Source organism: Vombatus ursinus, unplaced genomic scaffold (assembly GCF_900497805.2).
Source record: "Vombatus ursinus unplaced genomic scaffold, bare-nosed wombat genome assembly UNPS02014779.1, whole genome shotgun sequence".
NCBI lineage: Eukaryota > Metazoa > Chordata > Mammalia > Diprotodontia > Vombatidae > Vombatus > Vombatus ursinus.
This window is the reverse complement of record NW_020954557.1, coordinates 37,148,221-37,164,513: the sequence shown is the minus strand read 5'-3', so window position 1 is coordinate 37,164,513 and position 16,293 is coordinate 37,148,221. Positions and strand designations below refer to the sequence as shown.

Below are 16,293 nucleotides of genomic sequence, written 5' to 3'. Positions count from 1 at the left end.
TTATATTTAGCAGTATTACATTAGAGTCATATACTACAGTATTTTTAGCCATTGTCTAATCTATGGACAACCACTTTCCAATTCTGTGTTACCATAAAGTGTTACAGTGAATATTTTGGTATTTACTAGATTTTTGTTTGTCTTTGATTTCCTTGGAGTATCATAAACTAAACGAGGTGGTAGAGGGCCTTAAATGCAAGTCAGTCAGTCTCTCTCTCTCTCTTTATATATATATATATTTTGGCTAGGCAGTGGGGTTAAATGACTTGCCCAGGGTCACACAGCTAGTAAGTGTTATGTGTCTGAGGCCGGATTTGAACTCAGGTCCTCCTGAATCCAGGGCTGGTTCTCTATCCACTGCGCCACCTAGTTATTCTGCAGGGAAAGGTGAGTCATTAAAGTCTTTAAGTAGTGGAGTGATGTGATCAGAGTTGCCCAGTTAGAGAGTTACTTTACCAATTGTGTGAAGGATGAGTTGGAGAAGAAAGAAGCTAGAGGGGAAAAAGACCAGTTAGGAAGCCATTAAAATAGCTCAGACAAGAGATAATATAAGTCTAAGTTATTGGGGGTGGAGGTGGCAGTAGAAGTGGAGAGGAGGGAACAGATGAAAAATATGGCAGAGATAGGAATGATAGTCTTTGGCAAATGATTGAATATAGGAGTTGAAGAAAAAGGGAAATATGATTCCAAGGTTTTGAGGCTGGATGTCTAGAAGAATGATGTTGTCATCAACAGATAGAGGGAAGCAGGAAAGGAGGGCAAGTTTAGGAGGAAAGATGATGAGTTAAGTTTTGGAAATTCTGAGTCTAAGATGTTGGCTGTTTCATCAAAATACTGAAATCTGTGTTCATAGGCATTACTAAATAAGGCAGAGAATATAGAATTCTTACCTTTTCCACTACTTTTGGGGTACATTATAATTTATTATTAAAAATTTACATAAGGTTCAGAAATTAATATTTTTCAAGATATCAAAATGTGGTTTCATAGGAAAAAAGCAAAATTTGGATAAAAATAATTTTGCAGATAATACAAAAGATAGCCAAATGAATTTAGAAAGATATGCTATAGTTCATCATGTTGATATACATTATATTCCTTGGAAGAAATGAAGCCATCTCCATCATGGTCATTTTTCTTAAAAATATCTTCTAATACAGAATCATGATATGACTGGTCACGTGGTTTATCATCTTTCTCAAATTCCTTTTTCAAGTAATAATTGATCTATGTTGAAAAAAAAAGAATATTTGCTGAAACAAACATCTTATAAAGCATTTTGGAGAATTTAATGAGGAATATAAACATTATGATGCCCCAAACCACATTGCTATGGAGGACAGTTTCCATGTGAAGCATCAAAAAAGGATACCTAAGGTTATCAACTTTAAGTGAAATTTTTTTTGGGAAAATCTCCCAAACCTCTTCAAATTAGCATTACTTAAGTGTGAAGAACTTTTCAAAGATGTTGAATTTTATCACATGTATTTCATGGTATGTATTATATATTTTTCTTAAATTTCTATGTTGGAACTGCATTGTAAGCAAATCAGACAAATCTCATTATGCACATTTATATACAACTTCAACAATGAAAAATCATCTTAAAAGTGCTTTTTTAAAATTCAAAACAGCATTTTAGAAAATCTCTGCTATCAAAGCATAATGTTGGGATAATTGCAACCTTTCTTCTGACTCTTAAAATGTCAATCAAAATTCAATAAATAAAACACAATTTGGGCTTTGGAGTAAAATGAATTTGAATCTGCATCATATTTGTCTACTGTCAAGTGCCAAGGTAGGTGGCATTAGCAGTTTCCCTACTTGTGGATGTTTCATAAAGAGTAAATACTTTATAAAGTATTTTTTTCAAATAAGAACAAGTTTCTTTAGAATATGAACTTTCTATTGTCAGTCACTGTGCGAGTAGGCATAGAGAACTGGAGGAAACTGACAGATTATTGTGAAATGTTATTGAATGAAAAGACACTATATAAGTGGCCTTAAAAACTATAACTTTTTATTTTGGGTGGAGTTGAAGTAGAGATCAAGTCATCCACGTATACTTCAGGCCATAACTAAAGAAAAGGTAGCAGAGCTATTGGAAAGCAAGTGCTGTGAAGGCTGAAGGAAGTGAGAGCAAGATAAATTGTGACAGCACTGTCAGAAGGCTACAGGGAAACTCTAACATAAGTTTTAGCAGTACAGGTGGCCAGTCCACCCACCTGCCTGGGTATGGTATCCAGTGGCAAGATGAAGGTGCTATGAGGGCTACATCAGCTGTTCTCAGGCAGAAAGGAGTGGCTGGATATTCGGGCACACATGATAATGGTGTGATCTCTTTTTTTGCCTACCAAGGATTGATGGGACTCTTACTCTCTATCTCTCACACTTTGTCTCTCTTTATGAATAGTTTTATAAAGTTGCTTTGTTGTGGAAGGTATTAATAAATAAACAAGCATTTATTAATCACATATATACACTACGCTAAGCACTAAGTATACAAAGAAGGGAAAAAACACAAACTGCCATTTTTTCTTCATGTGAGACAGGGTAAAGGATGATACAGTGGAAGAAGATATCTGAGTGATGTGAGATGAAGAGGGAAGGAGTGACCTTATTTTTTTAGTTAAGTGAGTTGAAGTCATCAATTGAGAGTGTAGGTTTGTGGTGGGAGGGTTGAAAGAAGGTAAATGTATTAAGGAGGTATAAAAGGATTGCTTTGCTGCAATGGGGGTCCAAGTTGAGATTATGTGGCATTAATTTATAGTGGACTCTGTCAACATGGTTAGGACTTTTTTCAGCAGTAGGTAAAGAGAAGATAAAATGGTAGATTGATTGGTGGGAGTCATCCAAGGTTAGGGGTTTGGCAAGACATGATCAGAGATGGGACAAGAGGGCAGGAGACTGGAGTGTAAAGCATATTATAGATTAGAATTGATTCACCAAGGGGTCCAGAAAAAGAAGGAGAATGTAGCCAGTATAGGGGTGATGGCCTTGGCAAGAACTGAGAGGGTGGAAGGATTAGAAGTCAGGGTGAAGGCAAAGAATAGGATTAGGATGATAAGTTAGAGGAAAGACAGAGTGATAAGAGATTATGATCAGATAAAGGCATTTCAGAGTTCATGATCATGAAAGTATAACACATACAAATGATGGCAAGATCAAGGGTATGACCACTTCTGAACAGCTGAGGTGAAGTGAAGGAGCAGGTCAAGGGAAATGAGCCAATTGAGGAACTAGGAAGTTGAGTATTGAAGGAGTAGTAACATGTATGTTTAAGTCCCCTAAGATGATGTCAGGAGTTTGGGTAGAGAAAGGCATTATGTACCAGGTACTGAATTCATTTAGGAAGAAAAGAGAATGTTCTGGGGTGACCTTAGAACGCCAGAAAGAGTAGTTTTTGGTTTGTTAGTTTGTTTGTTTTAAGGAAATAGAAGGTCAAGGGCTTAAAAAACTTATAACATTGTCATTTCTTAGAAAACAAGGAAATCTTTCCACATGCAAAAATCTCCTTTCCTGCTGGCTCATTTTAATAAATCCCCTTTTATTTTTGCTATAATAATTTATAAGAGGAAGAGAAAGATATGGGTAAGAAAAGAGGCCCTGAATTCATTAAATCAGGCTTTTCATTAAGATTAATCATTTGGGTTTATTGAATTAATTAATTCAATTACAATTAATCCTAAACCTAATAATAACAGCTAGAATTTATATAGTGCTTTAAGGTTCGCAAAATGCTTTACATATATTGTATTATAATATTATATAACAACTGGCCAAATGCATTTTTTTCACCAATGAGATTATATAAATAACTGCATTTAAATGAATATTCTGAGCAGCGTCCTCAGAATATGGGAATAATAACAGCACTTCTACCTTCCAGGGTTGTTGTGAGGATAAAATAATATATATAAAACACTGTGTAAACCTTAAATGCTATATAAATGCTGTTATTATTTTTATTAGGTCTGATTTTTAATCTACACAAATTAAAATGCACTGTGTAAGTTTGCTTATTAATGCTATGACTCATTTACTGATAGATTTTGAAATCTTATCTGTTAATTTCAGACCCTTCAATATTATTTTATGCTTGGCAATGACATTTGTGGAAACTGCAGCTAAATTAGTTACCTTTTGGGGATTTCTCTACTGTAATATGGAGAAAAAGATTGTGGGGGCCCTACATGTCTGAAGCCTGTTTCTACTTCATGGCACAGAGATGTTAAAGCATTTTAGAGAACTGTTATATTTTATATCCCTAACAATGGAGGATTGTGAAAAGTGACCAATGGCCATTGGAGTTTCTTTGTAAAGACTCCTGATCGAGAGTTGTCAGTGTTAAGCCTTTAAAACAGTACTTAGGGAGGATGGCACAGAATTATCAGAGAAGTCTGCATAGAAGTAACCATTTAAAAAAAACAGATAGCATAGTGGTCAGTGGTCACATGACATTCATGGCATATAGTGTGGCCACTAAGTTCTAACTTACCCCCACTCAAGTAGTTGAGAGAAATGAACTCCCTTTTTGCTCTTCTGCTATTGGCCAAGGTAAGGGATTTCTGAGATATATCATGAAAGGGCTGTGGGAGAAGGGGGTGAAAGAAGGGGATGTGGCTAAAGAGATGAATCCATCAGTTAGTCAAATCTGGCATTGCTGTGGAACGTAATGGAATAGGGACCACACAGGTAGGATGACCAGTTAGGAAACTATTGTAATAGCCAATCAGGGGCCTGTCTTTGGGGGGGTAGCAGGAAAAATGGAGAGAAAGGAGTGCGTGAGAGGGATATTTGCAGAGATGACTCAGCAGAGTTCATTGATTTATTTGGATATCGGAAGATAGGAAGAGATGATGTTAAAGTTTTAAATGTGAGATCCTGGATAAGTGATGGTGTCACTAACAGAAATAGTGAAATCAAAAGGAGGAACAGGTTTTGAAGTTAAGATATATTTGGTTTTGGATATATTGAGTTGAAGTTCCCACAGGACGTCTATCCAGGTTGCTGAAATATATTAAAGGGCACTGTAGATGCAAGTCTGAAGCCTAGCAGACAGGTCAAAAATGGAGATATAAATTTTGGATTATCTATGTAGTCGCAGAGTTTGAATCTATGTGAGCAAATGAGATTGTGATCAGAGAGAACATAAAGAGACAAGAGAGGAAAAGAGTAGGACAGCACTTTGGGAAGCATCCACCTTGAGGGGTATGAGGAAAAGGAGAGAGATACAGAGTGAAGAGTAAGATAAGGGAGTTATTAAAGGTTGATGAGAAAAGACTGTTGAGTGCTACTATTAGGGCCATATAGAAATTATGTGCCATAAATATATATGGGAGGAAACAAGGCAATTTTATGACTTACTCCACCAATGTTAGCATCCCTAGAGTAGAAGCTAAGAAACAAGGTGGTGGTGGGGTACCTATGAGGTTTCAGCAGATTTAGCAACTTCAAAAATAGGTTTGGGAATTTGAGAAAGTTGAGAAAGTGAGGGGACACCCAATGACTGGGGAATGACTGAACAAATTATGGTATATGAATACAATAGAATATTATTGTGTCATAAGAAATGATGAAAAAGAAGGGTTTGGAGACACCTGGGGAGACTTGTATGAAATGGTGCAGTTAAGTTAGCAGAACCAGAAGAACAATTTATGTAACAACCACCGCCACACATTGAATTAAAAAAATAACTTTGAAGACTGAAGAACTCTGGTCAATAAAACAAATAGCCACGATTACAGAGTACTGATTATGAGGCATGCTATTCACAACCTGATAGAAGTGATGGATTCAAAACATAGATTGAGGTGTTTTTTGATGTGGCCTATGTAGGAATTTATTTTGCTTATTTGTAACAAGGGTATGGTTTTAATTTTTTTTTTTTTACAATGAGAGAGTGAGGGAAGGTGAGAGGAAGATAGTGATCCTTCTACTCCCCAAATAAGAGGGAGATAGAGATCTCTTTACTCCCCAGATAAGAAGAGAATAGAATGAAGACCAGAAGAAATCACAGATAAGCTGGACAGCTCTGAAAGCTACATGTTGAATTCATTATATTTAAAAAGAAAAAGCTCTACATTAATAGTTACAGTTCTATGTAAAATCCTCTCCTTGTTCTACAATGTATATGAAATGCTCATTTAGTGTTTATTCAGAATTTAAAAAAAGAAAGTCAAGGGAATGAAGGCTTCTAGAATTATGGCTACTACTGAATCATGAAAGTGGTAGACCATGTGGTCAACACAGGACACAAGTGAAATGAGAATTGAGGAGAAGATCTGAGATAAAAGGAAGGGATGAAGGAGCTGGAAGTCAAACGGGGAAGAGCAACTTTAGAGAAAGTGAAGGAATGTCAGAGATAGCAGAATTGAAAGCTATATGAAAGAAAGCCCAAGCTAGAGTTTGAAATGCAAAAGGGAAACCTTCTTTGGGACAAACATCTACTGAAACAATGAAATCTGACATTAGGTTTTGCTTGGGTTACCTCCATTTTAGAAAGTTTCTTGTCATTGTCCACATCTATCTGTTTAAATGTTTCAATGCTTCGGGGTCCTTTGGTCACAGCATAGAGTTCAATCTCGAAAATCAGTGTTGTATCGGGTGGAATCAAGCCTTGTGCTAAGGAGATGACCAAAAAAATATTAAATGTAAACACAGATTTTGGTCAAAGATGAGATAAATTACATTATGAATACTGAAGCCTTTATATTTTTTTGAAGTGTTTCATTAGCATTTTTTATGATTTCTTAAGCATTTTCCCTCTGATTTTCATCCAAAGTATGCCATTTCAAAGCAATCATAGACTTAAAATATTTTGATTAAGGTAGAACCAGTTATCACCACTCATCTTGCCCTTGTTGGCAGAATCTGTTATTTTCAAATATGGTTATGAACATGGTAATTAAAAGAGAAAAATGCAGAAAAAAGATGTAAAAATATAGAACTCAAGGTAAGGCTTATAGACAGGAGGATTCAGAATTATTGACATTTCTTAGAAAATTAAGTTATTATGTAATTACTTGAAAACATGGATAAAATGAACATTAGCCATGACTTTGATTCAATATAAAATGAAAAAAAAGAGTAGCAGAATAGAAACATCTATATATTTTGTGAAGAGATTTCATTTGTGATATGTGATATATGTTATAATTATAAAGATCTTGGAGGGAACGTGAATATTTAATGAAGAACCAATCTATTGACTTACAGCACGTGAGGTTTTCACTTAGATAGCCGACTTTTCTTTTTTGATCTGGACCTGTGATTTCATTAGTATGGGAACAAAGGGAATTTCCTCAGTCCAATGGAGAAGGGCTATACTCTAGTTACTTATACTCTATACTCTTAGCCCGTACAGGGTTGCAACCCACAGTTTAAGAAGTGCTGAAGGGGTCTCAAATGGAAAAAATTTAAGAAGCCTTGCAGAATGTCTGTAATTCATAGTGTTACAGAGTTTCTTGGGGTTACTGGGAGGTTGTTAACCTGCTCAACGTCAGACACAGCTAGTAATGTATCTGAGGCAAAACCTGAATCTGGGTCTTTCTGACTACAAGGCTAGTGAACTCCATTCACCACGTCAGGTTTCTTCTAAGAGACAATATATTTCAGTTAATCAATTAATATAAAATATTCAAAGAAATAACTGACTTATTTCCATTCACTTGTGCCAAAATATCTCTTCCTTATTGGCAAGAACTGGTAATCATGTGCATAGTAGACATTGGTTAAGTATTCTATTGTAAAAGAAAATTTTTGCAAAAAGGTTTATGGAATTTAAAGAGAAAGAAATGTTACAGCCAGAGACAAAAACAGAAGGGGAGCAGTGAGTCAGTACAAAAGAAATCTGACCTATGCATCATGCAATTAATAGCAAAGGTTAGTATTGTGTCAACATGCTTACCTGACCTATAAGCAAAGAGCTAGATAGTCAATGATGATTTCTGGAAAACTGATTTTCATGTTTCTAATTTGTCCAGCTATAATCTTCTGGTTACAGGAAGAAAACTTCCTTGATAAGAACAAAAGAAAACAAAACTCAAATTCCAAGGCTAACACTTTTTTATGTAAAAATATATACATGCACACACACATGTATACACAAACAAGCAAGTTTCTGAATAAAAATTGCAAGAGTGCAAAGTATTGCCAATATGAAAGTTTTTCTTTCAACAAATATATATAGGATTACCTGCATTTGCTATATAGATAGACTGACATTAAGAGATGAAGCCCATAAGGTAGTGTTATGACACGAAGGCTTTGAGAAATGCTATGTACCACATGAATAGACAGGGTAAAGCCCTAAAGAACCACATGCATTTCAAGACATGCAGGAATGCCCTGTAGCAGAAGACAAGGATGGTGCAGAGAAAATGCTTTTTTTCAATTTCTTCTTAGATAGAGTTATATCTGAGATTAAGTGTATATACAGTAATGAATTTTGTAAAAATAAATAAACTTATAATTATGAACAAACTTCTTGCTTCTTAGAAATGTTTTATAAAATTAACACATTTTATTAAGTGTACAATGAGATGAGACAGCAAATGTTTTATCAAACTTAAATTTTTAATTAAACTTTCTAGCTCTAAATTCTATCAGTGGTCATTTTATATATCATAGAAACATAGAATGTTAGAAGCAAAAGGGACCATTGTCATTATTTACGTATACTTTTAGTGTTACATAGAAGGAAACTAACGCCCAGAAGTGATTTATCCAAGAGTCAGCATAGATAATTAATGGCAGAGCAAAGACCAAAACTGAATTCTAGTTAATTCTAATTAACAGAGGGAAGTTCTGTTAATTATTTTGTTTATCCTGTATTTAGTTGGCACATATTTATGTGTTTTTAGTTTTCTCCATTAGATTATGAGCTCTCTGAGGGCAGGAATCACCTTTTGCCTTTCCCCAGCACTTAACACAGTGCCTGGCACGTAGTAGGTACTTAATGCTTATTTACTATCTCAATGCCCTGGTTCGTAGGCTATTGCTCTTTCCAATGCAAGTTCCACAATAGCTCAATAAACTTAAGGACAAGACAGTGATCTTATATACTGCTATCTGTTTTGCATTCAAAGTAGATGTATTCTGGTATGATGACATTTATCAGTAGAGCCTTTTAGCTCCTACCATAGAACTTCATATGCAGTAAGCACTTAACAAATGTTGAATTAAGAATGATTATTTTTAAAAATTAATTAAAAGAAGGAAAAGTAAAAGAGAAAAGTTAATAATGGTCTTTAGAGGCCATTAAAAAGTTTACTTTAAAGAAAGTTAGCTGTTTTCCCTCTCCATTGTGGGCAAAATTAAGTAACAAGGACTCAAGTTTATCTGTTAGATTTATAAAGAGCCTTTTATTCAAAGAATACAAAGTGCTCAGGTTTTAGCAGGTGAAATCTAGGTTATTTAAGGCTTGACCACAGGTACAGAAACAGTACTGGATCACACAAAAAAATCCTTCTCTTCCACTCCCTCTCCCCCAAACCAAACCCCAACTAGTGCTCAGGGGAATAGGTTTTATTAGAAAATACCAGCCTTTATAGCTCCCAGGATCTAAAGAACAAATTAACTGAAATGCCTGGTAAAATGGAAGCATACTATGGCAGTATCTGTGTCAGATTCATAAACTATAAAGTAGGGGCAGCTAGGTGGTGCAGTGGATAGAGCACCGGCCCTGAAGTCAGGAGGACCTCAGTTCAAATCCAGCCTCAGACCAAATACCTGACACTATGGGTGTGACTCTGGGCAAGTCACTTAACCCCAGTTGCCTAAAAAACAACAACAAAAAAATAAACTATAAAGTTCTCCTATGTGGCTGAGAGAAGGTTTTTTTTTAACCTATAAAGGAAACCTGTGATATTTGAAGTCAGGAAAAAAAAAGCCTAATTCAAACCTTGGTAAGTCTTTAAAGCTCTAAGATTCTTCTTGTGTGTGTGTGTGTGTGTGTGTGTGTGTGTGTGTGTGTGTGTGTATTATATATATTATATACATATATGTCTTTTTTTTCCCTTTCAGCATTGACCTTACCCATTTGCATGGTAGATATTACTCCATATGAGAAGTTAGGCCTCTCAAAGTGCAACTTCTATTGGCTCAGTAGCCCAAAGGCCTATTAGGAGGCAGATACCTACTTAGTGTAGTTGGAAGGGCTAGGGTCTCTCTAGCTCCTAGTTATCTCACCTTTTCTAGGTCTACTAGAGTCCATGAATGTCTTACTGCAGTTACTCCTCCTGAAAGATAAAGTACTAAAGCCGCCTTTCTATCCCTACTGCTTTGAATTCACTGTTCCTTAGATGTAACTTGGCTCTGATATCTAGCATCTTCATTCGGTTTTTGCACAATGCAACACTTAATCTGATTTTGTTTGAAGGATAAAGGATTCAAATTCCTACTATTATATGGAACATAATTACTATTTTCAAGTCCCACATGAAATGAAATAAGTGAATCTTTATGGGTCTCTGCAAAACTGAAAACTTGGTATATAAATCCTTTTTTTCCAGGGGATGCTGAATGTTCAGATGTGACCAAATAATAGACAAATATAAGCAGATAAATTTGGAGTGGCAGGAATTAGCTATATAGATAATTAGACTCTGGGAGAAGAAATATTGACAAACTTCTCTTTAGGTGCTTTAGAGGTCAATTTGTCTGACTGACACAAGTTAGCTGATCTCTTGAAGTCCCCTTCAACCCTATGAATCTATAGTAATATGTCACTGACAGACAGAATGGACAAACAAGTGGCCAGAATGAGGTCCCAGCACTTCCTTTAATACATGTGAACTACACTATTAATCATTTGAACCACTCTGTTGACAGCATACTGTGTGTGTGTGTGTGTGTGTGTGTGTGTGTGTGTGTGTGTGTGTTGGGGGGGGTTGTGATTACTAGACTCTCACTGCTTTTTGTAGTCACACAGGGTTGTCCCAAAAGTCTTAGTGCCATTTTAAGCTTTAATAACCTCATACTACACTAAGACTTTTGGGACACTCTGCATAATGCCCACACCTCAGGGACGTAGCAATGACTTCCAGTGCTCTCTCACACAGCATGCTACTTCTTTCAAATCCAATTTGGACACATCTTCTGGAAGTCCAGAAGGCAGAAGGAGGAACTATGTTCCCTAAGGCTCTAGGGTTGAACTTTATCTTACTGGGGAGAGCTGGCATTTTGCCTATGTGCATAAGGTCCATTTCTCTTTTTCATCCCTTCTCTGTGGTGGATTAAGAAGTAGATGGACACTGAAGACTTCAGCCCACTTGCTCAGCACTCTATAAAGAATTTTCTCTTGTGTATGGTTGAGTCAGTGACATTTACCACATCTCAAACACTGATTTAAAAACGTCTCTGGGAATCCTCTCCTTTATCTTTAGCTGTCTTTATTTTTAGTTTGACTTTCATCGTGAGAGAGAGCATGGTACAAAAAAAGAGTAATGGAAAGAACCAGAATATCTAGGCCTGAATTCCTATCTTATCCTTTACTAGGTGGATAAACATAACCAAGTCACAACCTTCCTGAGACTTAGTTTCATCCTATGTAATATGAGGATAATAGCTGCACACTTTTGGAGGAAAAGTATTTTTCTAACCTTAAGTGCTACAAATGTGAATTATTATTTTCACCTCCACTAAAGGCCAACTCCAGCACCTTAGTGTGGAGTAGCAGTGACCCCACTCAGTTCTTGAAAGTTTTGCCAGGGAAGTGGCAAGCACCTCAAAGTCCTAGCCAAAGTGGTTCAGCAATCAATCAACAAGCATTTATTAATCACCTACTATTTGCCAGACATTGTGCTAGGCACTGAGGTTTGAAATACTAAGAATGAAACAATCTCAACTTAAGTCTATTGTGTGAGGACCAGCACAACATTGAAAAACATAAAATATATGAATTTATGAAAAACATAAACCCTAGTTTCAGGGGGACATTAAGGATTTTAGTCCAACCAATCCCCTTAATTTTGCATGTTGGGAAACTGAGGGCCCAGAGAAGTTAAGTAAGTTTGTCCAAAGTCAAAGGGGAGCAAGTGTCAGAGCTGGAATTTGAACCCCAGGATCTCTAACTTCCAATCCAGAAGGCTGGCTACCACATGACTTTCGGAAGGTTCATAAGCCGCTCATGAAGAAATAAATTTTGTATGGGAGTGGAAGTATTCATATCTGTGAAGTATTGAGGACATTAAAAATAATAAAGCACCTAGAATAAAGCACTATAGAACAGAGAAGCTGTATGATTAGCTTTTCTAATGATTCATTTTTGAAATACAACTGAAATAGAATAGGATTATCAAGTTTACCATAGCCTTCCTTTCCATAGGCCAGTGAAGGAGGTATTGTCACTTTCCTTTTTTCTCCAGAACACATACCCATCATAGCAATATCTAGGCCTTTTATTACTTGCCCAACACCAAGAACAAACCATTTTGGGTGACCTTTATTTTGTGTCCGGCTACAGTTAAAAAAAAAAAAAAAGGAGAAGAAAAAAAGATAATATATTTAAGTAATGAGAAAATCACGCCATGGAAAGTAAGAGACTAGAGATAATATACTAGACAATTAACAGTGTCAAATATATACATCAGAACTGAGATACTCTTTTAAATATTAAATGGCTCTGTATCATTAGTTAATCTATACTTGGAGGTGTGCTGGTTAATATTTGATAACCAGGTCTCACAGAAAATAAAAAACATACTCAGAACACACTTTCAAGTTTAATCTGTATTAACATTTTCCTCATACGTCACCTTTTTAAGTCTAAACAATCAACAACAAAAAAAAAAATAAACCAAGTATAATTGGTTGCACTAGCCACTTCCAAGGAATAAATATGCTCACATGAAAACTTAACAATTGGCTCTCTAAATTGCCACTCTGAGCTGGCTCCAGCACACCCCTTATGCTAGCCATTTTGTATTCTTCAGTGAGTACACAGGAATACTGTGTATTCCTAAATAGTTTTAGCTTAAGTTTCCTTAGAAACAGGGTCAGAATAAGAATATAATTTGTCCAAAGCTACTAGGAACAAGGGGCTGCTTCTTTTTTATTCTCAACTTAATTGTTTTTTCTAATGAAGCTGTGAAATTTTTTCCTAGCCCCCAATTAGTGTTTTCTCCCTTGTCTATATTTTTATAATTGTCGTTATCTTCCCCAACACCCATTTATAATTTACATTCCTAGAGAGCAGAAGCTGTCATTTTTTTTTTTTTTTGTATATTCCCAAGCACCTAGCTCAGTGCTTTTTAAAATATTAAGTAGGTACTTAATAAATACTTGTAGGATTTAATTGGTTGAATTCATGGAATAATCGGCCTCAGAGAATTCCAGTTGGCTTCTAAACAGGAAGAACATTTTCCCCCCCGTTGTCTCCTACCATCACCCTTTTTAGACTTCAAGTATGACTGGAGGAAAAAATTACATATTATAATATATAATTATACACGATATATAATTATGATATATAATTATATATCGTATATAATTATAAATTATATATTAACTGATATAACATTGGGACTGGGAGGTTGTGTCCAAGCAAAAACTGAAATAATACCGAAGAAGACTCGTGTTGCAGCCACAGAAATTCTCCTAGTATGTGGCATAGTGCTCCCTAGGAGCACAACTTGCAAAATGCCTCCTAAAACTCCGGAAATCTCGAGTAAGAAATGCAGGAGTAACACAGGACCTTTCTACTGTATCAGTATTCAGACTCTCTTCAATCATTTGAGGGGAAAAAAAAGATGAATAATATGAAAAATACTCTCACACATAGTTCACTATCTACATATATGTATAGTACAATATATATAAATATATACACTCTCTGGTATAGCTCAAATGACTTCAGTGTACAAAGAGGAAAAAAAAAGAGCATAGATATGGTTACATCTTGGGCCTACATCTCCACCTTTCAGTAATTTTAACAGTAATATTCAATCAAGAGAAAGAAAAAATGAATTCAAAAGAAAAATGAATCATCCTGCTCCATAGATACAACTTGGTCCCAATATCTAGTTACTGTATCTTCAGATTTTGCATAAATGCAGAACTTAGTCTGATTTGTTAGAAGGATACAGGATTCCGTTTCCTACTCCCTATCTATCGAACATAATTAGTTATCTGTTGGAGGGAGCAAGGTCAGATTTGGTACACACTTGGACAACGATGTCATTAGCTTGCGTTTCCTACCTGCAGTAGAATTTGGTGCCGTTTGCCAAGTAGCCATCATAATGAGCATTTAGTAGATCCCCTTTCTTGCTTTTGGGAGAACAGTTTTCTGGAAGATGCAAAACTTCTATTTTCACTTCATCCATACTTTCTTCTAGTTTTTGTCCCTGAGTAAGGAGAGAAAAAAGGCTTAAAGCCTGCAAGAAAAGAACGCATTTAAAGTAAAAATGCATGACTCCCGAAGCTGTTCCCAAAAGATCCCCAGGACCGCTTTCCTCTATTCTTCTACCCTCTAACTAGGCTCTAGATGCGTGGCATTGTTACGTCATAGAGGGGCGCTGGGAGGTGGAGCCTTGTCACACCTCCAAGGGGCGGCTCTTGTCTGGGCTGGGTGGGACGCAGGCTGTGCTGCCGAAAGCCATGCCGAACTTGGTCAGAGGCTGGTTGGCAGGGGAGAGGCTCACCTCGCCGCCGCTAAGTTCCCCTTTCCTTTTACTGGGCTGTTTTGTATTGATTATCCTGGAGGGTGTGAAAAACGTCCCAAACGCTGCAAGCTTGCAAAGCAGAGATACTACTTACTCAGTCCGAGAGTTTTTTAAGTGTGACTTAACCGACCGACTTCTGATTAATTTTACTTGCCCTGAAAGTGAAATTTTGAAAGTGCTTGGAGACCTGCGGTTGGTAAAGTTGCTGGCTACAAACATTGATTTCAAAGTTTTAAAGGAAAATAACGACTCGAGGGGAAATGATTTCAGTCTGGTTTTCCTGGTTCCAGTATCCCTTAGGGCAGCAATAGAAAATCCTGTGTCTGGGAATGGGACTGCGAAAAGTTCCAGTAATTTTCTTGAGACTTTTAAGAAAGCAACAACCCTGTTCGCATTCCGTAATGGGCTTCCCCCCTGCCCCCCCCCCCCCACGCATTAAGCGTTTTCCTTCTGAGTCCAGTAATGAGGTGGGTGTGTTAACCTATAAACGGTGATACCTGGGTGCAGTTAAATATCTCAGCTATGTTACCTGACCAGCCAAACTAAATGTCTTGTTCACTCTGGTAGGCTGCTTACTTTCTCTGGCTCCAGGATTTCTTAGTAGAGGGTTTCTCTTGGATAAAGTCACAAACCTAGCACCTTGAAAAGGAGCCGGAATCTCATCGCTGAGGGTGGGAAGGTTCAGTCCAAATCAACAAATGTTTAATATCTTGCAGGGCTGTTGCTGGGGCTTCGGAGAGACAAAGATGCAAGTCAGTCCTGGAGCCGTATAATTGGTAGAGGGGAGAGAAGATACCTACCCTCAAATGTTCACAAGTCAAAATAAAGGTGCCAGTCATATAATGCCACGTATATAATAATATACAATGCTGTGACCTTGGGCAAATCACTTACCCTCTCTGGATTCCAGTTTCCTCACTGTTAAAAAATTCGAAGGTTCTGAATTAGATTGAGAAGATCACAGGTTGAGCTGTCAAAAGAGGACCTGAAGTCATAATCTCACATCTTGAGGATTTATTACTACCTATGTGACTTTGCCAAGTGGCTTAATCTTCCCTATATCTTAGTTTCCTCATCTGTAAAACCAGAGGTTTTGGATTAAATAGCCTCTGAGTTTGCTTCCTCCAGGACCCAGAGCCCAGAGTCCATTTAGGCAGCTCTAAACCTCTAATTAAATTAAATCCCTAATTCTAAGGATCCCAAGAGTAGGGCTGGGAAGATACAAAGGAGGAATTTACAATAAGAATAAAGAAAACATCTTCAATTTCATTCAACAACAGCAACAAAATTATGACTTGGTGCTTATTTGTATTAAATAACATTTGTAAAGAACAAAACAAAATCCAGGCACATTCCCAGAGGCTTTTATTACCTGACAGTAAGAATATTCTTGTTCCTTAATGCTTGCAACTAGCTATTTGATAGGAACATAAGAAGCATGCACCATGCTCAGGGCATTAGTATTTTTTGTTCACTTCAGGGCATCTCTCTAATTCACAAGTCAGCACTATTAATTAGGATAAGAGCATTAAAGCTTGGAAGGGACTTTGGAGGTCATTGAGTTGTTTTATAGATGAGAAAAAGAGCAGTTAAGTAATTTACCCAGGGTCACACAGTAAAAAGTGTCTCA

General features: G+C 36.6%; 1 protein-coding gene across 1 annotated transcript; it reads right to left on the bottom strand.

Annotated features, from left to right (window-relative positions):
* Positions 1-297: 297 nt before the first annotated feature.
* On the bottom strand, positions 298-14,484 carry FKBP7 (FKBP prolyl isomerase 7). Its single transcript, XM_027865965.1, has 4 exons — positions 14,200-14,484; positions 12,309-12,460; positions 6,491-6,624; positions 298-1,227 (listed from the first exon to the last, which is right to left on the bottom strand). Exons 1-4 carry the CDS (start codon positions 14,409-14,411, stop codon positions 1,066-1,068), a joined length of 660 nt encoding a protein of 219 aa, XP_027721766.1. The 5' UTR covers positions 14,412-14,484; the 3' UTR covers positions 298-1,065.
* Between the last annotated feature and the right edge of the window lie 1,809 nt (positions 14,485-16,293).

Excerpts from the sequence above, each read along its gene's own strand:
- FKBP7 (XM_027865965.1), bottom strand. The coding sequence starts at position 14,411 with ATGCATTTTTACTTTAAATGCGTTCTTTTCTTGCAGGCTTTAAGCCTT. Across the intron at positions 12,461-14,199 it reads GGCACCAAATTCTACTGCAG|CCGGACACAAAATAAAGGTC; the intron begins GTAGGAAACGCA and ends TTTTAACTGTAG. Across the intron at positions 6,625-12,308 it reads CTATGGAAAGGAAGGCTATG|CACAAGGCTTGATTCCACCC; the intron begins GTAAACTTGATA and ends TCATCTCCTTAG.